Here is a 22,165-nt window from a genome sequence, read left to right as displayed (position 1 = left end):
GAATGTGATTGACGTAAAGCTTAAAGGAACACGTTGCCTTTGATCGGACGAGTTGGTCTATAAAAAGCGTTTGTAACCGTTTGTTATAAAATGCATATGGTTAGAAAGATGTTTTAAAAGTAGAATACAATGATCCACACAAGTTTGCCTCGAAATTGCGCGGTTTGCCCTTTACTGTGTGAACCAACAAGGTCGACCAATCTGACTCCCATAAATGGCCCACCGTGTTAGTCGACGGGGTAAAAGGAAAACCGTGCAATTTCGAGGCATGTTTGTGTGGATCATTGTATTCTACTTTTACAACATCTTTTTACCCATGTGCATTTCATAACAAACGGTTACACACGCTTTTCAAAGACCAACTCGACCGATCCAAGGCAACGTGTTCCTTTAAGCACGTGACCCTATGGCTGAACCAGCGTGTTCGCGCGGCCAATCCAAAGATCTTTGCATTTATATCAGAGCGCGTGTTTTCAAAGGGTAGCAGTGAGCGCGCTCTTGTCGTTCTTCGTTCAACAACAAAGAATGACCGAATCCGTTTGGCATCTCCGATCCCCACGCGCGCCCACAAACAACAAAATTACACAGCGAGTAGTTTCAAAAAGTCAGAAGGGGCTTGGTCCTGTCGACGGGAAAATGGTGGGCTAAATTTTATCGTGGTCGTCATACACAAATTTTTCAAATAATTCGAACGGGTAGCCTTAGCAATTATGAGGTGTTTGATGCTGTCTGTCGTTCTTGTTGCTGGATATGTTTGGGTCGCCTTGGGTACAAACTTTAAGATCGGTTTGCTCGTGCCACTCACTGACCCACAGACCGGTAACGCCAGCGGCTTTGGAGACCCCGTGGCTGGAGCTTTTCCAGTTGCTGTCGATGACATCAACCTGAACCCCGCTATTCTTCCAGGTAAATTGCATTGTTTCATATTTTAGTGGTTTATTATTAATTTCATGCGTTGGTTAAAACCCTTATAGGCCTAAATTAATACGAATTGTGGATGAACTTCACGTCGAAAAACACCAAGCACACTTTGCTGGATCCATTGATTGTAATGTAGTTGTAAAATGTTCTATTTGGAACATGTTCAGGTCACACCGTATCCTGGGAATGGGTGGATACAAAATGCGACATCAATACCGGCTTGACTGCCGTCTCGGATTGGTGGAAGCGTGGGTTCGTCGGCGTCATCGGCCCCGGCTGCTCGTGCGACTACGAAGCTCGCCTCGCTGGCTCCATCAACTTCCCGATGTTTGATTATGTGAGTTTTTGGCTGGGTGATCTTTCTTCTCCAGTCTGGCTTTGTTTGGTCTGTAAACCCTGCGTTTGCTGATTATTGTTAATAATGATTTATTTTGGGAACTCATTCAATCCAGGTGTTATTACCAGCATATTATTTTCGGCATGGCAAAAAGGCCTTGGCACACCAAGCCAACTTTGGAGGCAACCAGCTGCAGTGCATTCTAAAAAAGAAAAAAAAAGGAAAAAAAACTTTGGTAGCACATGATTAACAAATCTTATGAGATTCCCGAGAACAATAGGATACTATTTAAATGTAAGTGGATTCTCTCATTTGAGAATGCCTGGAACTGGTTGTAAATTGCGTCTTGCAACATCTGCTAATAGTTATACGGCCAAACTTATTGTAACCTTGGATTTAGAAAGGGTTGATTGACTTGATCGGATAATTTGGATGTAGGCCTATCAAAAATGTCCATATCCATGATAGTTTAGATGATTAATTTGCTTCTTATGTTTACAGGGATGCGATGAGGGCGCTGTTTCCAACAAACTGCTGTATCCAACCTTCATCCGGACTCTGCCTCCCAGCACGCGTATCGTGGACGCCTTAATCGTCACTCTGCAGAAGTTTGACTGGGATCAGGTAAAAAAACGAGTACCTCAATTTCCAAGAGCTAAATGAGATCGCTTCTTAGAACGACGACTGCCCTTTGTTGTAAAACTAATAATATCGAAGTCTTGTTATAGCCGCGCACGTATCTACCAAGCAAGGTACTCAAGGCGCTGAGTACATACAAACTTTCAGAAAGATAGGTTATTGCAGTGATGAATTTTGAGACCCAGTTAGTTATAGCACCTTATAAGGTTTTACAAGGTGCGACGGCTCATACAGCAGCCACACAGCCAGGAACACCGGGGCGAACCCATTCTCTTTTCGATAAGTGCGTGGGCGGCTTTAGGTCCCATCCGAAGGATGAAGCAATGGTTAAGCGTCTTGCTTAAAGACACAAGTGTCACAGCTTGGGATTCAAACCCACACTCTGCTGATCAGAAACACAAGAGTTTGAACTTGGTGATGTTTAAACCGCAGCCTCGGCCACGACACTTCCAGGCCTATGGACTTACAAATACCTCCCACTAATGGTTCCAAGCAGTATTCGATCCTACCACAAAATGTAAATACCACAGTCATCCAAACACGTCTCCAGCTCTACAGATTTATTTGTTTTTCCCACAAACAGTCTTATGGTGGAAGGCCCTCCCCTGCCAGATCCTCGAGCTCGCATCCATCGGGGATCTTTAGGCTGAACGGCTACATGCAAGTCAAGGCTTATCAAATCGGCTTCCTACTGTTCGTTTTCTTCGACTTACAAACCTTAAACTACTCTGCTCGCTAAATTGCAATTTATATTCATTCTGTAATGCTGTCTTTTGGACAGTATGGGTATAATTTGAATTGAAAAAATATAGCTCTTTTGCAAATGACCATCGAAAATGATATTTTTTTTCAGGTGACGGTTGTTTATCGAAATCACTCAATCTGGACCAACATCCTCAATGCGATGAAGGAGGAGTTTGAGGTGCATGAAATCACTGTTCAGCACCAAGAGGTGTTTCAGACGGGCTTCGTACCCAACAACGATTCCATCATAAACCCATTCCCGGAGATTTTCACTCGGACCAAGGAGACAACAAGGAGTAAGCATTGAAGTGTCTTATCAACCGTCGATTTCACCAAACTCTTCCCAACTTAGGACTTTGGGACGAGTTAAGTTCCGTATCCAAAGACATATGACGCATTGAACCCATCATAAGTTAGGACGGGTTACTCGTCCTAACTCGAGATAGGATTAATCCTGGCGTTTCGTGAAATCGGCTGAAGGGCCCAAATCCCAAAGAGCTGCTTAAGCACAAACAGTAACTAAGCATAACAAAAATATCAAAATTATACCCACTAGAATAATGTTACTGCACTATAGCCATTTTACCATGTCGCATGTACAATTGTGACTAGTATCCTGCCCCCTCTCCGCTTAGCATACAACTTCCAAGCAATAGTTTCTGCTGAAGCAGTTGTATATAGTTGGGCCCTGCGTATTAACAGCAAATAGTGGACTTAACCTAAATCTACAACTTACTTTGAACGTGAATTCGAATTGAAACTTTGTAACTTAAACAGTGACTTCAACGGAGCTTAGTGACCTAACCGATATTATGTACCGTCTTCTGTTCCCAGTTTACGTGTTTCTCGGTGAGATGATCGAGCTTAGGAGTTTTGCAATGGCTGCGCTGGACGAGGGCCTCAATAACGGAGACTACGCCATCTTAGGCATGGCCATAGACCACAAGATAAGGAGATCTCAAAACTGGCATAGCTTGGATTGTAAGTAAAACAAAAACCAAGAAGCAATAGCCCTCAGTGGAATTAGCTGTCAAATTGGAGACTTTTGGGACGCTTGGTGGCAGCAGACTTACCAGGTAAAAACCATTGTTCTCGGTAATGTGCGCTTGCTCAAAACTACCTCAACAAAAGACTTTTTCGCAAATACTGGGGCGCGCGCGTAAAGCTTGGAATTTGGTGCATTGTGTGGTCTAGCTGGTGATCAAATTTATTCATAACTATACCACAATACACCTCATTCAACAGTCTGCGCTTGCGCAAAGGTATTTGCGAAAAGGTCCATGGAAATTTACTGGTAAGTCTGCTGCCACTTAGCGTTCCAAAGTCCCCTATTAACTGAGAGATGCGAGAACTACGGTTCTCTCTTTGGATATAAATATTCCAAAATCGAGGATGGAATTGTTAGTGAAAGACGATGAGACGGTCATCATGCAGTAAATTATCTCGGGATGTCGTCACCTTACATTTTTGATGTCACCACCCTGCAGTAAAAATTACTATCTCACGGTCTCAGAAAGTTGGATGGCACATCCAGAGCTCCGTAGTTAAGTACCTCGCACCACGCATCTTGTATTTAAATTCATTCACTATAACATCCTGAGGAAATTTGGATTGGTTAATCGGTTATCGAGGTCGCAAGAAAAAAATGAAACACCATTGTTGCACATATTGTCATCCCAACCGTTTTATCCACCCCCCAAAAAAACAGTTCTTCACATGGGAACCTACTTGGACGAGAAGGCAGCTAAAGCAATGGAATCCGTGTTGATCATAGCGCCGAAGTCTCCCAAGTTTACCTTTGTCTATAAATCATGGAATGTGAAGGTCCGAGACAGTGTCCAGGGAGCTCCTTTCTTCCAGACTGGCAGAGAAGTAAGTAGAGAATCATGGAGGTGAGGTGGTACAAGTTTTACTTACGGGGGTAGAGGGTGGAGGGGTGGGGTGGGGAGGGGGTGAAAAAGGAATTTGAACCAGACAACTTGGTTGAATGAGCGTGGGCGTAGTCTTCGTGGAGCATTTCAGCCAATAGAAGCTCTATCTCATTTGCGTCGTGATGGTAATCGTTTTCGTTGTCACTGCAGTGTGACTCGGCTTTATAATATAAGACCACACCCATGGCTTCGTGTCTGATAACAAAAGTGTGGCTCATTATCAAGGGCAGTTTTCTTATAGAATAGTTCATTCGTTGATTCACAGTTCCACACCTTTTCTGCGTTCCTGTACGATGCTACGATTCTCTTTGCCAAGGCACTCGAGGAAACCTTGGCCGCTGGGGAGGACCCGTTTGACGGCGAGGCGATAGTCAGCCACGCCATGGGAGTTCAATACCAGAGTGAGTGAAAATAATGCATTACCTGTTAAAGCTGCTATGTCAGATTTTTTGGCCGATTTGACCCAAAAATTTTGATTTAAAATTCAATAGGTATTTTGATGGGGTCGAGAAAGTTTCAAGCTTTCATTTGAGCCATTGCTCTAAAAAAGTCCGCCAATTATTAGTAGCAGTGAACTGAAGTGCTCTAAATTAGTTTTTGTCGGGATCCCGACAATATATCACGTGACCAATTCTTATGTGATTTCTAAGAAACGTAAATTGTTGTCATGGTTCCTGACCATTAAAAGTAAAAAAACCTTTTTTTTTCGTTAGAGCGAAATACCTGAAATACCATTCACTCAAACAAATCTATTTTTTAATGTTTGGGGCCAAAAATGTGACATAGCATCTTTAATCATTTAAAAAAAAAAAAAAAAAAAAAATCGGTCCTCCGATGACGAGCTGAAGACACCAGACGAAACGTCGGGGATCAACTGACTATGTTCAGAGTCGAAGTCGAAGTAATGTGGTTACGTGAACAAGTTTAAATGCCTCAACAATTTGAATACGGGAAACGTTTCTGCGGTAACGTTTATCAGATTATGTAATCTTATAGTGTATTTTGGTGATATCTCACGAACAAGACAATTTTTTGAAAATATTAATTTTACGTATAAAACTACATTTTGTCATAATGATTAAAACAATCAAACGGTTCCGAAAACCAAGGGTATATTTAAATAAACAGAAACAAGTATGGACATGGATATTGCAATTAATGCATAATTTGATTGTTGACTTTGATCGTCGTTGTTGGACCGATCCGGGACCCAGTTTTTTTACAACAGAAACATTTTATCGGCCAAAATTTTACCCGAAGTTAACATCGCTGTGAATGGTGTCCCACTCAATTTTTTGCTTAGCAAAGAAAGTTTTCAAGCAGAAGTTTCTGCTAAACAGATTAGTTACTTCTTATTATAACTGGGTCAATTTCAGAGAGCTGCTTAAGCAGAAAATATTGCTTAATAATTTTCTTCCGAGTAGAAATTAATGAGCAGGATGCCAGTCACAAATTGTAGTTTGGCTGATAACCTTATTTTGGTAAGCATAATTTTGTTGTGCTTAGCATTTTTTGTGCCCTGGAAATTTCTCATTTTTCTGTGCTTTTCCTTCAGGTATCTCAATGTTGCAGAATGGGATAGACGAATCTGGGGATGGTATATCTCGCTACTTGCTGATGGATATGAATGAACTACAAGAAGCCGATTCGTGGCTCACGGCTGGATATCCCGGCGTTATCGGCGTGGGGGAGTTCATCCGGAACAGCAATGGACGTTGGGTACGATCACTGTGGTCTTTTTTTTGTATTTTAAGACACTGGACACTAGTAATTGTAATGAGTAAAAAATTGTAAGCATATAAACTAACTTGGTATCGAGCAATAGAAAGCTATTGATAGTACACAACATTGTGAGAAACGACTCCCTCTGAAGTAAAGTAGTTTTTGAGAAAGGGGTACTTTCTCATTTAAATAATGAAAGACTTTAGAGGTGAGGCCTTTTATTATGCATGTAAGGGAACACAAAGTAATGCAACAGAGGCGAGTTTTGACGTCACATGGCTGTTTTTGCAGCGATTATTTATTTTTTTTTACTGTTGCGAATTATTCGTGGCGAATTTATGACGTCAAAATTAGTATTGTATTCGCATTTCAAGGAAATTATGCAGAAACGCTTCCCAGATGACAGATGTTTCTCAAAATGATTTATATTTCCTTTCTCTGAGCTTCAAACCAAATGTTTTTTATATTTGCTATTATTTTTATGTGAATAACAAACGTACATATTACCCTTAAGCTTATTATTTTTCCGCATTGTGAATTTTCTCTCTCACTAGACATTCAACGCAACAGACGACTACAACACACCAATCAAATGGCCAAACGACGCAGGCCCACCACTAGATATGCCGGTCTGCGGCTATTTTGAGGAGTTTTGTCCAAGTAAGTTTGATATCAAAGAGCTAAACAAAGTTTAATGGCCTGACGACCATACCATAATATATAGCAGAGTCTTTCTCGAAAAAGCTAGTCGAAACGTCAGGCCATTAACTATTCCTTTGTTTTTATACCACTGGTCTTTTTGGTTAGTAAGTTGTTTGCAACAGCTAATTATAATAATGTTCTCATCAATTAATAATCAATGCTATTTTTTTTAAACACTGTATACCCGAGAACCTAAGTTCTCCTCCGTGAAACAGGTATTATTATTTTGTCCTGTTGAATTAACATTGACATCGACTTGGTTACGGTTAACAGTTAGACAACATTGGTTTTGGACAATGCATCTACTTTTGCTGTACCTTCATATTATTCGGCCATAAATTAACAAGCTGGGAATCGCTGTTCCAAAGACAAAACCACAACCAACGCCGAATGACAAAAATACTGTGTTAAAAGTTTTTGGTCCAGGATATCTATACACTGTCTGTGGTTTGGAGGAATCGTCCGTGGTCCTTTTTCTACGAGCCGACGGTTATGCAAAATAGTCACGCATGGTGTGGCAGAAGGGTTGTTGTTACGTGTCATATGGTGATAGCTTTTTGTTGATTTGCAAAATACCAAGAAACCAATTACATTCCTCAAGCTCGCGTTAAACTCCCATAGGAATGCTGACTATAACAAGTTAAGTCATTGTTGTTGTTTCCCCTTTTATATAAACTGCTTTGTCTAAAAAACAAATCTCCACAGAATACGGTTTGTACTTCGGGCTCGGTGTCCCTGTTGTGCTTCTGATCGTCGGATGTGCCGTGGGATACTACTACTACAGGTTTGTGTGTACTCCTGTGTTGTTTTCCTTTTCAGTCATTTTAAAGTTTTGGCATAGAGCAAGGAACAGTTCCTTGCTTAGCCTTTTTGCCATGCATCTTAGGGTCATGTCGCACGAGGCATTTTACTGGCAACCAGTTCTAGGCAATCTCCAAAAAGGAAGACATTTCATGCTAACCAATTGTTGTGCTTAAAGGCTACATGAAAGTGGGCCCTGGGCCTTTATTGTCATGCCTCTTAGTTATTGCACTGCACTAGCCTGTGATATTATTTTATTTATTTGCAGGAAGATCAAGTATGAAGGGGAATTGGACAGCCTGGTGTGGAAGATCAACTTTGACGATGTGCAGGCAAAAGGAAAGGATACGAATAAATCTGGCATTTCTATGAAAAGCATGGTAGGTAGAAGGCTTTTGTCGAGTCCTTCGTGGGTTAGACAGCTTTGCAGAGCCGCGGCCTATTAAAGCGACTAGAACGGTAGACCACTTCGCCACTTGCGTGTGTGGTCTCCCGTTCCAGTCGCTTACGAAGCTGTCCAAGCCACAAACGCCTTGACAAAAGGCTATTGATTGGGTTTGCATTGTTATAATATGAGCATAAACATTTATTATTGCTTTTCAAGAAGTTAATTCTCTCACTTTTTTTTTGTCAGGTCATGAGCACCCTGTCCGTCATGACGAACCAGGAGACTCAACAAATCTTTGCCAGGATCGGAACATACCGCGTAAGTCTTTTGTTGTATTGTCTAACTTCAGTTGAAGTATTTCAATTGTCATTAATATTGTTAGAATATACATTTGTTTTAGCAATCTTAACTTGTTAAGTAGTTTTTACCCTAGCATTATAAACATGTGGAAGCTTGTATCCAATGTTTATTTTGCAGTGAGCATTAAATTTACATAAGCAGGAAAGAGCGTCTTTACAGCAGGAGCAGGAGATGTTCGCCCCCCCCCCCCCCCCCCCCGCATTATGGAACTGTGTATACGGGTCACCGATACTTTCAATACGGGGTCGTTGGTTCAAATCCCACTCTGTAGACAATGTTTTTTGTTCAACATCAAATTCCAACTATTTTGTGTATTTCATTTAGGGGAACATCTGTGCCATCAAAGCCGTCAACAAACATAGCATTGATCTTACCAGGACCGTTCGCCAGGAACTCAAAGCAGTAAGTATGGCCCCGGCTTTTAATCGAGGAAAATGTGTTAAGTTGTGTCTGATTTCTTAGTTTGTTTAGATGATCTTCCCGTCAACAAGGGGATTCCCCGAAGTCCCACAAGGGGAATATAAACGCCAAGCTGGCAACAGTCATTCCAATGTCTTTCATACTTACATTAGTGGAACGTCTATTGTTATGAATTGCACATACTTAAGAAACTGTGATTCAGTAACTTGACGACGATATTTATTATTCTATATATGGTCATTGTTAAATCAGCGGTTAGCTTGGGGGATTCGAACCCACAACCTTGTAATTATTGCAAGTCATGCAGTCAAACCATTTGGCCTAACAACAGTTCGCTCTACTAATTTCTACGCAATGTTTAGTGTGTCTTATTTTTGTCTTATATCTCTTTAAATTTGCATTTATGCAGATGCGCGATGTACGTCACGATAACGTTTGTCAGTTCGTCGGCGCAAGCGTGGACTCTCCTCACGTGTGCATTTTGATGACGTACTGTGCCAAGGGAAGCTTGCAGGTTAGTACACTACTCAAGACTCAAGACTCACACTACTCAAGTACAATATACATTAAAGGCACTGGACGCTATTGGTAATAACTCAAAATAAGTGTTGGAATAAAAACTTAATTGGTAAATGAACCATGAAGAGCTGTTGATAGTATTTACCATTGTGAGAAACTGACTCTCTCTGAGTAAAGTATTTTTGTTTTACTCGAGTATTAAGAGACTTCAGGCCCTAACCCTTTTAATAGACATCTGAAAGCACACAGATTTGTGCAACAAGGGTGTTTTTTTGTCTCGTTATTCTTTCAGTGCCTTTAAAGGGTCTGTGCACGTTTGGTAATGGCTGTTATGATAACACAAATGACTTGTACGAAGAACAATGGGTGTGGTTAGAAAAATACATGTTCACTGCAGAGCAAAGTAGACAATCACTCTTTAAAATGTCCAATGTCAATATCGAAAAGGTAACAACGCTGTACAAAGCTATCTGTTGAATGTCCAACATCGAAAAACGAATTGGTATTCGCCGTGTACAGACCTTTGTGAATATTACAATGTCCAATATTTAACTTAACTTTGTACTCGATCAATCAGGACATTCTGGAGAATGACGACATCAAGTTGGATAACATGTTCCTAGCGTCTATGATTGCTGACCTGGTGAAGGGAATGATCTATATTCACACGTCCATGATCGAATCTCACGGCAATCTGAAATCATCCAACTGCGTGGTGGATAATCGCTTCGTACTCCAGATCACCGACTATGGTCTTCATGAGTTCAAGAAGGGGCAGGGTGAAGACCCCGACTTGCCGGATGACGTCCGGTACAGGAGTAAGTCACTCAAGATAATCATACAACTTGGGCCAAATTTCATAAAGCCTGTAAGCACAAATACTTGCTAAGCACAACATAATCTTGCTTTAATAGCAAAACAAGCTAACACTAGGGCCCGATTTCATAGTGTTGCTTAACGGTAAGTAAATTTGCGTGCTTACTGTAGCAGAAACATTTGCTTAAGCCTTAGTGTATTTCACAGGTTAGCAGAACAATTGGGCGGCCATATTGCGTGTTTACCGTGGATTTGCATTGTGACGTCATTTATTTTCGTACGGTAAGCACCGGAAGGTTAGCATGCCCTTTCGTGTGCTTACGGTTAGCAGCGCTATGAAATATAAATTGCACAGTAAGCACAAAATCGGCCGCTTAGCAGCGCTATGAAAATTGGGCCCATATAACCATACACAGTTACCACTGTAGCTTAACAGCTTTTATGAAAGTGGGCCCTGAAGGGTTGCGTATTTGATTCTGATCGAATAGGGGTTAATTATCGGTAAATTTGAAGTAATCAAACTTTGTAATAATTTTCATCTATTTTTGTGATGACACAGATCTGTTATGGCGGGCCCCCGAGCTCCTTCGAATGGGGAAGAAGATGCCGCTAGCCGGTACACCAAAGGGAGACGTTTACTCGTTTGCCATTGTGCTTACGGAGATGTACTCACGTGCCGAGCCCTACAACTTGAACGACGATGAACCGGAAGGTATGAAAGCAATATTACGGAATAATATGTAATTCAACCAATAACCCACTTTAAAGGCACTGGGCGCTATCGGTAATTACTCAAAATAATGGTTAGCATCAAACGTACGAGCATTGGAGAGCTGTTGATAGGATAACACATTGTGACAAACAGCTCCTTCTGAAGTAATGTAGTTTTTGAGAATCAGAGGTAATTTCTAAATCACGCTATGCAACTTCAAGCCTAAAGCCTTTTATTAATAGGCATCTGGAGGCACATTAATTTGTGCAGTAAGGGTGTGTGTTTTCTTCTCTTGCATCATCGATGCCCAATAATTGTGTCAAATTGTTCACAGATTTGTTTCTTTCTGCATATGTTGGGATACACCATTTGTCAAGTGTCCAGTGTCTTTAAGATTGTGTTACTTTATAGCTACGATTTCTCCACGTAACACTTTGGAGGTTGGGTGGATTTAAGATCACATGTTGGAAAATTACATCATGCCTAATATAAGACAAATTCCTGCAGATCATCTCTTGTTAGTCTAGCTCTTATGAATGTTCTCTGGCACTGACTGTTCTTTTCTTGGGAGCTCTTATTTACATTTCGTCATGCCCCAACACGGGTACCCGGCATTTTCTCTATAGGCAAAATGCATGAGTCACTCTCTAACTAGAATGTACACCCACGGTGCTCGTTAAAGGAACATTAAAGAATTGGTAAGAAAGACAAAAACTCGTCTAAGATCACAGCCTTTACATACAACGTTCACGGTCTAATGATGGTGATAGATAGACAACTCAATTGAAATGTGTTTGTGTCTGTAATGTCATATTTGATGAGAAACTGCAAATAAAACGAATTTATCGTTTGGAGTTTATCGCTCAATTTTCTGAACGATGTGGTGCAAAATGTGCAATCAGTTTTTTACTATTTTCTCGTGACCCACAGATGGCCGATCGATCTCAAACTTCTACAGGTTTGTCAGTTTACGTATGGTGGATTACATAAAGTGCTTACAACACTGCAAGCAACGGTTTTGTCAGCCCAAACCAATTCTGTAATGTCCCTTTAAAAGAAGAACATTCTGCCGGGTAATGGAAGCCCAGTAAGAAAAAAAAACTCCGCTTCAGTTTCATCCAGCGATTACTTGAGACATCAACGTCTTAACAGTCCCCTTAACACCGTAGGCCTTTACACCAACTAGAAATCTTAGACAGTATTGTACAGCGCTGTAATAACCCACAGGGTTCTTCCAAAGCAAAGTGGAGAATTTTAACGTTCGTTTTTCCGTTCTCGGTTGATTCTTGTCAAGAAATTGTGGAGAAAGTTATGGCTGGTTCTATCCCACCTTATCGGCCGTTGCTGAACGATGTCAACGAGAAAGCTCCTGAATGTGTACTGAAGGCGATCCGATCTTGCTGGGGTGAGGACGAAGTGGAACGCCCGGACTTCTTCAAGGCCCGCACCATGCTTGCTCCGCTGCAGAAAGGATTGTAAGTTTCAAATTTTGTATGTGAAAACAGTTTTAGTATTAACATTAAAGATTTAAAAACAATATACACCATTGCTGACCTTTATACAAGTAGAATTACAATGTAAGGTTGTCATGCTACTTTTATGTCACATACGTCGTTAATTCGTTGATTTAAAAAGAAAACTAAAATTTAATTGGTTTTATACAGGTAATCAACTTGGTTAACTGCATTCTTCATAGAAATACCTTACTTTTTTTTCTAAATTATTGATTCAAATTTCTTTTAAATCTCGTTTTATTATTATTTATTTAGCAATACACATACAAATACAAAAATACAAATAATTTATACGAAAAGGATAAAACTAGATAGAGTTAGATATAAACAGTCTTTCATTCTTATTCATACTAAATACAACTGTTTAGTTCTGCTGTAAAAACATTTGCACATGAATCACAGCATGTCCTACAAATATTCTCAATATCCGCAGAGGGCGCTAGCCATGCAATTAAAAGCAATTGATTATGTTACACAAACATAAACGGGGGGGGGTTGCATTGCACCAGTGACACTAATGTTGTGTAGAAAAGAACTCAGCAGGAATCCATATGCTCATCCCTGATGAAGTAACATTTCTCTGAACACCGACATGAATAATATTGTCTGTGTATAGGAAACCAACGTCATGGACAACCTGATTACCATTATGGAGCGATACACCGACAATCTTAACATTAATGTTGTCAAGCAAACACAAAACCCAAACATGGATCCATCTCCGAAGAACAATTTTCTCTAAACTTAACGCTGACATGACTTTGTATCTCTGCAGGAAACCCAACATCATGGACAACATGATTACCATCATGGAGCGATACACCAACAATCTTGAGGAATTAGTTGATGAGAGGACTCAAGAGCTACAGAAGGAGAAGGCGAAGACTGAGCAGCTGCTTCACCGCATGTTGCCTCCGTAAGTAACCCAAGACGCTCCCTCTCGTATCATGCATGACACACTCTTGACACCGTCTACCATCTCAGATGGAATAATGTCCCGTTAAAGACGCTGGACACTATTGGTAACTGTCAAAGACCAGTCTTATCATTTGGTGTAACTCAACAAATGCATAAAATAACAAACCTGTGAAAATTTTAACTCCATTGGTCGTCAATAATTGCGAGACAATAATGAAAGAAAAAACACCCTTGTCACACGAAGTTGTGTGCTTTCAGATGCTTGATTTCGAGATCTCAAAATCTAATTAGAGGTCTCGAAATCAAGTTCGTGGAAAATTACTCCTTCTCGAAAACTACGCTACTTCAGCGGGAGAAGTTTCTCACAATAGTTTATACTATCAACCTCTCCCCATTACTCGTTACCAAAGGACGAGAAAGTGTAACGAATCTTCATTTAAGTGTAGATTCGTAACGGATCTACAGTTGAGTTATATTCTATTATGAATCTACAGTTAATAGTAACGGATCTACAGTTGAGTTATACTCTATTACGAATCATCAGTTGGGTTATCTTCGTATACGAATCTACAGTTAAATGTGTAGATTCAGTACACAGAAAAATAACAAAATCAAAAGCGCGTAAAATTGCATAAAAAGCAATATAATGTTAAAACAAATAATAAATAGATTCGTAACGAACAGTTGAGTGTAACTTCGTAACGAATCTACAGTTAAAGGAACATATTACAGAATTGGTTTTGCTAGCAAAAAAAGTTGCTGGCAGTGTAAGCACTTTATGTAATCCACCATATACATAAACTGACAAACCTGTAGAAGTTTAAGATCGATCGGCCATCTGGGTCACGAGAAAATAGTGAAAAACGGATTACAAATCTTGCATTGCATCGATGCCAAAACAAAAATGAATAAAACGCTCACTGAGCGATAAACTCAGAACGCGAAATTAGATTATTTAGTTCTCATCAATTATGAAATTTCAGACAGAAATACTTCAAGGGATGTTTTCTACTATCATTATCATTTGACCGTGTAAGTTTTATGTAGATATGTGAACTTCACGATTTTTGTTTCTTACCAATATTCTGTAACGTTCCTTTAAGTGTAGATTCGTAAATAAATCTAAACTACAAAGAGATAAAACACCCCTCTTTTTTTGAGAAAAGTTCAACGAGTTGGCAGCTTTAAGGTCAGGTGGCTTTTTGCACTGCTAATTGAAATGAATGTTTTCACAGTTAGGCAATCTTTCCGTACAAGCATTCCTACATACTTTTGATCATGTTGTCACAAGTTAAAGGTAGTTACACTAATGTGCGTGGGATTGGCGTGCTGTGCGCCTAGTTTTCTGGGTGGTGTAGGAATTTTTGAAAGTAGGTGAGCGTGGGAGGGCGGGAAGTGGCTATGAATGCAGGGCACAAGTTCATAAAGCCTGTAAGCACAAAACAAATTGCTAAGCACAGAAAAGTATTGATTAAAGGAAGTAGGCTATTAGCCAAGTATGCTGCATTGCTATTTGACTGGTGTAGCCTGAACATCTGACGTCACGCTTAAAGGCTTGTCAATAACGCCAGAGACCTGCCTCCAGACCGTATATATTCACCTTTGCATATTCACCTTTGACCTACATTCATTTCACATAGAGATACGCAGTCAAATTCTATTGCGGACTTGGCGGCAGTGTACTGTTTCAAAGGGCGTCTCTGTATTATAGCTCATGTCACTGCACGTTTATCCAGTGATACCATTGTCTCCAATGGAATCACTGGATCTGAGGAGCAAAGACATGCGGATAAAGAATGCCCAGTCTATGACTGGCCTCTGTAACGCTGTGTTTTTGAAACTGTCAGTAAGGAAATGAATGTGAATTGAATTGCTTTTGAGTTGAATTTATATTGAAGTTCCTTCCTCATGTTTTTCTTGCCTCATCAACAGATCGATTGCCTCCCAGCTGATCAAAGGCATTTCAGTGGCACCTGAGGCATTTGACATGGTCACCATCTTCTTCTCAGACATCGTCGGGTTTACCGCCCTCTCTGCCGCCAGCACGCCCATTCAGGTAGGACAGCCCAGTTCAAAACAAAATTACGTTACTCGTACAACTGTGATGAAGATTGCTTTGAACGTGAATCTGTTACTATTTGAGAGTTGTTGCATCATTGGTTAAACCGACTTGTTTTACTTCTTAAAGTCCTGTTAACATTATACACCAATATAAACTTTACATTTTATAGGGCTATATTCATCAGATATGACAGGCCAATTTAAAACAAAATTGCGTCTCAATAAGGGAAATAAAATGACCGCCCCCCAAAAAAAACCGTTAAGACAAAAAAAAAAAAAAAAAAAAAAAAAAAACCCGCCCCGAAAAAAAAAAAAAAAGAATATAAATAAAAAAAGAACTCGTGCACAGACGTCATTTCAGTAGGGCGCCCTCACCTAGAGGTTAAAAGGAGGTTGTTAATTAGACAATACTGTGCGCCGCGCGTACAAATCTATATCTCTATTGTTTCGTCATCGTTTTACCACTAAGATGGTGGCTGGATGACGTCAATGCATAAGGTCTATAGAAACATTCTTTAGCAAGAACCTAAAGCCGTAGTCAGAGCTGCAAATCATTCGGACGCGGTAAAACAAAATTCAGTTACGATCATTTCAAAATATATTTTCTCGTTTTCATATTATTTGAAATGATTTCACTGGACACTGATTTCAAGCTTGACTTCGTTTTATTTATAGGTTGTTAACTTGCTGAATGCTCTATACACGACGTTCGACGCCACCATTTCCAACTATGACGTGTACAAGGTAATTTTACTCAGTACTTCTTCTCATGTACACTAGGTTGTCGTTCCATTTAGATCATTAGGGGCGTGCCACACGAAGCAATGGGGGACTTTTGAACACTAGGTGGCAGCAGACTTACCGGGTAAATTTCCATTGTTCATCCAAGTTGCCAGATAACTATGAAAAAAAAAACACCCTGGTCACACGAAGTTGTGTGCTTTCAAATGGTTGAAATAAAATGGCGTGGAAAATTACTTCTTACTCGAAAACTACGTCACTTCAGAGGGAGCCGTTTCTCACAATGTTTTATAGGATCAACAGCTCCCACTTACTTGTTTCCAATTAAGGTTTTATGCTAATAATTATTTCGAGTAATTACCAATAGTGTCCACTGCCTTTAACTATTTTCCCCCATCGTATGTGCTTATTATTTTGCTTATCTATGTATTAATTTGTATACGTTACATCTTGAGAAGAGTAGTATGAAATCAATGTTGACTTGAATTGAATTTGATTCCCCTCCTTTGCAATTCAACCACATCAAACTTCTTAATCATTGTTACATCATTAGTTTGTATCGCTTCTGCTTAAACTGTTCTGCCATATTGTCGCTAAATATGAACTAGCTGTATTTCCTTTGAACTATCTTGTGTCAGAGTAGCTGTCTTGTCTTATGTTCGTCTGTCCTCTTTTTGCATGTCTTTCTGTTTGTTCTTTGTCTGTCTGGCTATTTTTTTTACAAACTTCTGTTTATCAAAACAGCTCATACTCTATTTTATTACATTTATCCTTGCTAACTGTAACTAACAATGTTATTTTTGCTTTATCACATAGTTACATGTACTTGTCGGTATTCTTTTATGGAAGTATGGAAATAAATGCATTGAATTTAAATGAATTCATTTGAAAGGTGGAGACTATTGGAGACGCTTACATGTTGGTGTCTGGCCTGCCGCTACGGAATGGCAACCGACATGCCGGTATGATCGCCTCGGCTGCTTGGCATCTGCTGGAGGAAGTGACAACATTCGTCGTTCCTCACAAGAGGGACGAGAAACTCAAACTTAGGATCGGAATACACTCTGGTACGATGAATGAAATAAGTTGACATTTTGCACACACAAAAATCACTTGTGATTATTATACACCTCTCTTAATATTTATGCATGAGTGAGTCACAATTATAACCCAAAACGAGGCCAAAAGGCGCAGCCCCTGCAAGCGTTGGCGGACGTGCGCCAATTTAGCCTCATTTTGGGTAGGAAAAAATGAGGTCATACATGAATATTAAGAGAGGCGTATAATATACCTTATGCACATGATGTCATCCGTGGGTCGGCCTCACCTATAGGGTCAAACAGAGGCTAGGTGATTGGCCATGCGCGTACAAATCTGTCAATGGGATGACGACAATGTACAAGGTTATAATTGTGACTTACAAACTTTTGTTGTTGTTGCGTCTGCTGCCACCTAGCGTCACAAAAGTCCCCCATTGTGAATAGTGTATTGATATTTTTTTTTTTATGACCGTCTAGGTTCTTGCGTTGCTGGAGTGGTGGGTCTAACTATGCCACGCTACTGTCTGTTTGGTGACACCGTCAACACTGCCTCGCGTATGGAGTCTAATGGACTCGGTAAGACGGGGCTTAATTAAAGCATCCAACTAAATGGGAGACTTTGAGGCGCTAGGTGGCAGCAGACTTACCAGGTAAATTGTCATTGTTTACGTAGTTCTGAGCATGCGCACATTATCGAGAACAATGGATTTTACCTGGTAAGTCTGCTGCCACCAAGCGTCCTGAAAGTCTCCCATCTGTGTGAAATATTTATGTATATTATAACACATGTATCTTTTGATCTTAGTAAGCGCAAGCTAACGATTTGTTTACACTTTTGCGTTTCAGTAGGTAAACAACATCTTGTTCTAGTGCAACTTTAACATTTTTATTTGCTTGTTCATTGTAGTTTCTGCACAACCATGGTCCTTGGTTCTGCTTTATATAAATCTCTGGCAAGGAGAAACCCAGTTTGAACATTTTTCATTTCCCCGTCGTTTTTTTCCTTCTTTTTGCCAGCCCTGAAGATTCACGTCAGTCCAGAATGCCAGCAAGTGCTTCAGGATCTAGGCGGCTACAATCTTGTGGAGAGAGGGTTGGTTGCAATGAAGGTAATACTATATTGTTTGACAGGAATTCATTTCCCCCTGAACAAAAATGTTGACAAAATAGGGAGATCGCCAACAATTGGGTTAGATAGCTCAGTTGGAGTTGTGTGGGCGTGGTAGGAGAATATCTCCCCCACCCCCTTATGGCGAAATGTGTACAATCGTCTTCTGATGGCGCCCTCTATTGAATCATCCTCATTATCCGTATGGGGACAGCATTTACGGGGAGAGTTACCTATGACACTGGCACTTAACTCACAGGTTCACTATCTCACCTAGTAAATATTTATTTGCTTTTGTTCAACCCCACATTTCTGTACGAAACCCGAAATCTTTATCTTTGCTTTCGAGGGTGTGAAATTAACGTCCTCCTTGCTTGGTTCCCGAACTTCACACACTGTATAAATGTTGATTTTGTTGTGAAATTTATGTAAATTACTGATTTATTGAAATGTGTGGTAATTCTGTATTTTTATGCATAATATGCATATCCTCGGCATTATGCAATTATGTATTTATTGTTGTTGCTATTATTCATTATTTATTATGCAAACCGCTGTGTTGTTGTTTTAATTAATTGATGATGTACCTGTAAATTTTATTATTTTGATTGATTTGTTAAACTTTCGAGGTGTTGTTCATGATCATAATATCAGGGCAGCCATCTTCTTGATGGTGAAACAAGGGACTCGAGTCTAATTTGGCCCATCATTGGGGACGAGTCACAGACCTTGTCGAAAAATACCCATTGCGCAAGCGCTAACTGTTGAACGAGGTTCATGCTGGTATAGCTATAGGGATCAAACTTGGTCGCTAGTTAGACCAGCATGCACCTCAATCCATGCCTAACGCGCGCTTCACCGAGTATTTGCGATAAGGAGTACGTTTTGGCGACCCCAACCAGAAACATTGGTTATCGGTGGAGCGTTTTCGCGTGTTCGGTTATTGAGCGCGGTGACGATGCTGTTCAGACCAGCCGGTAACCGACTTGTTGAGTTGGTTTGGGCTTTGGTTGGGGTCGCCAAAACGCACTCAAGGCCTATGTGCTTGCCAGTCTGTGTCTCTATGTGTTTTCAAAGAGAGTGGAGGTGCCAGAAATCAAATGGAAACCAAATTGTGGTTGATATTAAGTGTTAATAGTCGACTTCTTTTACATGCCCATCCCCATTCGTTGTGTTATTGTAAGCGTGGCTTAATTTCATATTGCACTAATATTCATCTTACACTGGTTTTGTTTCTTTATATTTTTTCGCCATGTTGTGTAAAGTTATGCGATATTGATAATTGTTCATTTAGGGTGTATCATATGAAACTTAACTTGTTATCATTATTGTTATTATTAGTTAGTTGTGTTGATTGGAAAAATGTTTTGCTCGCGATATTGATAGTTTCTCATGTAGGGTGTATCATTTATGAATCTTTTCAAAACTTGTTATCATTAGGCCTATTGTTATTATAACATGTGTTGATTGGACAAATATTTTGCTCGCAATTTCTTCCATTTTTGATAAATTAATATAAATTGTTTTACTCTCTATTTAATCACAGGGCAAGGGTGAGATTTTGACATACTGGCTTGAAGGTCAAGATCCAAGTTACAAGGTGGAACGAAATAAGCCACCCAAACAAGTCCTGTAAACAACAACAAGAAGAATCCCAAAACAACAACATCAACAACAACAAATAATAAGAACAACGATCCGGAAATAAAATTCGTCCAACAACGTATTGTCTACACACAACTGACATGAACATTATTTTTTATTTAATTTGCGATGAAAGCTCCCGATTTAACTAGCAGTTTGGAAACTACAGCATTACGATTGAGTCAGACATTCTCGGTTACTGACATTTTTCTGAAGCACATAATAATTTTAGATTTCTCTCCCATCATAATTATGGAACTCTGATAATATCTAGAAATAACTACATTCTGCTAACTGGTAAAGTTGCTCGAAAACAAGGATGCAAAACTTAAGTCTGGCACCCTACTTAGTTACAAGCAATTTGGAAAGGCAACAAGACTCATGAACATGGTTTATCTGATATTAAGTGAAATACAACTATTTAGATTTTGAAATGTTGTCACAAACTCGAATGTCATGTTGCGTATAAATATTATCACATTTTGGACGATTATAACCAGGTAATACTGCTTCAAATTAGAACTTTCACCTTCCGTTTTGCAAAGTGAATACTACCGATATGCTTCCTACGGATTGGAACCAATAAATGTTTTGTGTAAATAGACTGTACAGAGTAGAAACTGCAATAAAGGAAAGCAGTATGAGATATCAACACTTGAATGACATGTAAATAATAGATATACAAGATTTTTTGCAATGGTCTAGATAGAAGAAAAATAATGAAATAACTAAACAGCAATTACCATACCTACTTTATTAATAGCTATCCACGTAAAGGTTCCATATTATTTTTACGAACAACTTGTGAAATGTTTTTTTTTTTTTTTTTTTCCCAGTTTATTTCACCATCAATATTTTTACTTGTCGCTAAAGTTACAAACAATAAAGCAAGAACAGCACTGATGTTGAATTATCAATATCCCGAATAGATCGTGTCAAGTTTTTGAAAATAATTGAGTTGTAGGGCGCCCTCGGCTTGAGGTAATAGCCTGAATATCTGACGTCACACTTCGAGGCCCGTGAATCCTTGCGGATAAAGACAGGGGCCCGAAATGTTGACAACATTTGCGCAAGTGGAACACACCCCTGATGTGCGTATCCATTGTTTCACCATAGTTTAACCTCTAATTCTACCTCGCATGGTTTAACCTAGACTTGATTCAAGTCCCATTTGCATTTGCGCTTAATTTTGATCCATTCAACGTAACTTGTTATCACACCGCAGTAGTCTCTCGTTTGGTCTGAGGTCGACAATAAACTTTCCGGACGACTTTCTCTTCTTCCACGATATGCCAAATTCCCTTCTCCAGAAAACGATGGGTAACTTTTACCTGTAACGAGAACAATTACATGTTTGTTTCGCTAATTTTACCTAGCATGATAGCTGGATTGTATTTCTCTTCGATTAATGTTTTTGATTTTTTTTTTGTAATCTATTAAATCAATATAAATATTTTATTTTAATGGAAGACCCCAAACTTTGTCAAAGGGGAGGTTTCCTCAGAACATGAGTTAATGTAAATTAAAACAATGAATAATGCAAAAAAAAAATTTTTTTTTAAATATATATATAATATACTTTTATTATGAGACACCACAACCTCATCATAGGTTCCCTCCGAAATAAAGAAAATTCCCTCACAAAAAAGCCCAAACCAGAAACAAATCAGGGAAAACAAAAGAAATTGAAGATTACGTACCTGTTCGACGTAGTTTGATTTGTCTGACACTGATCCTGGAATAGCCATGAAATCGGAGTAGGGTTCAGAGGCCTTTGGTGTTCAAAAAACAGAGAAAATAAATATCATTGATGAAATAACTCTAGGGTGTTACCTCAAAGTTGTACGCAGCTATACAAATAAGAATACGGTATCAAGTTTTCGAATGAATTTCAAAAATACATTATAAATGCATTATATAAACTATTGGTATTTAGTCAAAATAATTGTTACTTTCTTGGTCACTCAAAAAAAAAAAAAAAAAAAAAAACATCAAGTCTTTAGGCACTTTAAAGCACACAAATTTGTGCAACATTGTTGTTGTTTTCTTGTGCAGTTTTGATGACCAGATGAGTCAAAATTTGAATTTTTTTGGGACACACCAAGTGAAAATACTGGTCTTGGACAA

The 22,165-nt window shown here is 39.4% G+C and overlaps 1 protein-coding gene across 1 annotated transcript; it reads left to right on the top strand.

The window, feature by feature from the left end:
• The first annotated feature begins 351 nt into the window (after positions 1-351).
• LOC117304404 (speract receptor-like) lies at positions 352-20,957 on the top strand. The gene is made up of 24 exons (XM_033788835.1): positions 352-906; positions 1,089-1,258; positions 1,760-1,882; positions 2,751-2,937; positions 3,476-3,622; positions 4,350-4,513; positions 4,838-4,973; positions 6,128-6,291; positions 6,849-6,954; positions 7,702-7,780; positions 8,066-8,177; positions 8,432-8,503; positions 8,870-8,947; positions 9,375-9,479; positions 10,062-10,302; positions 10,860-11,012; positions 12,307-12,487; positions 13,302-13,442; positions 15,377-15,500; positions 16,181-16,249; positions 17,139-17,313; positions 17,764-17,862; positions 18,304-18,395; positions 19,941-20,957. Exons 1-24 carry the CDS (start codon positions 711-713, stop codon positions 20,028-20,030), a joined length of 3,204 nt encoding a protein of 1,067 aa, XP_033644726.1. The 5' UTR covers positions 352-710; the 3' UTR covers positions 20,031-20,957.
• The last annotated feature ends 1,208 nt before the right edge of the window (positions 20,958-22,165 follow it).

The sequence above is a fragment of the Asterias rubens genome, chromosome 21 (genome assembly GCF_902459465.1).
Source record: "Asterias rubens chromosome 21, eAstRub1.3, whole genome shotgun sequence".
Classification (NCBI taxonomy): domain Eukaryota; kingdom Metazoa; phylum Echinodermata; class Asteroidea; order Forcipulatida; family Asteriidae; genus Asterias; species Asterias rubens.
This window is presented reverse-complemented; position numbering and strand designations above follow the sequence as displayed.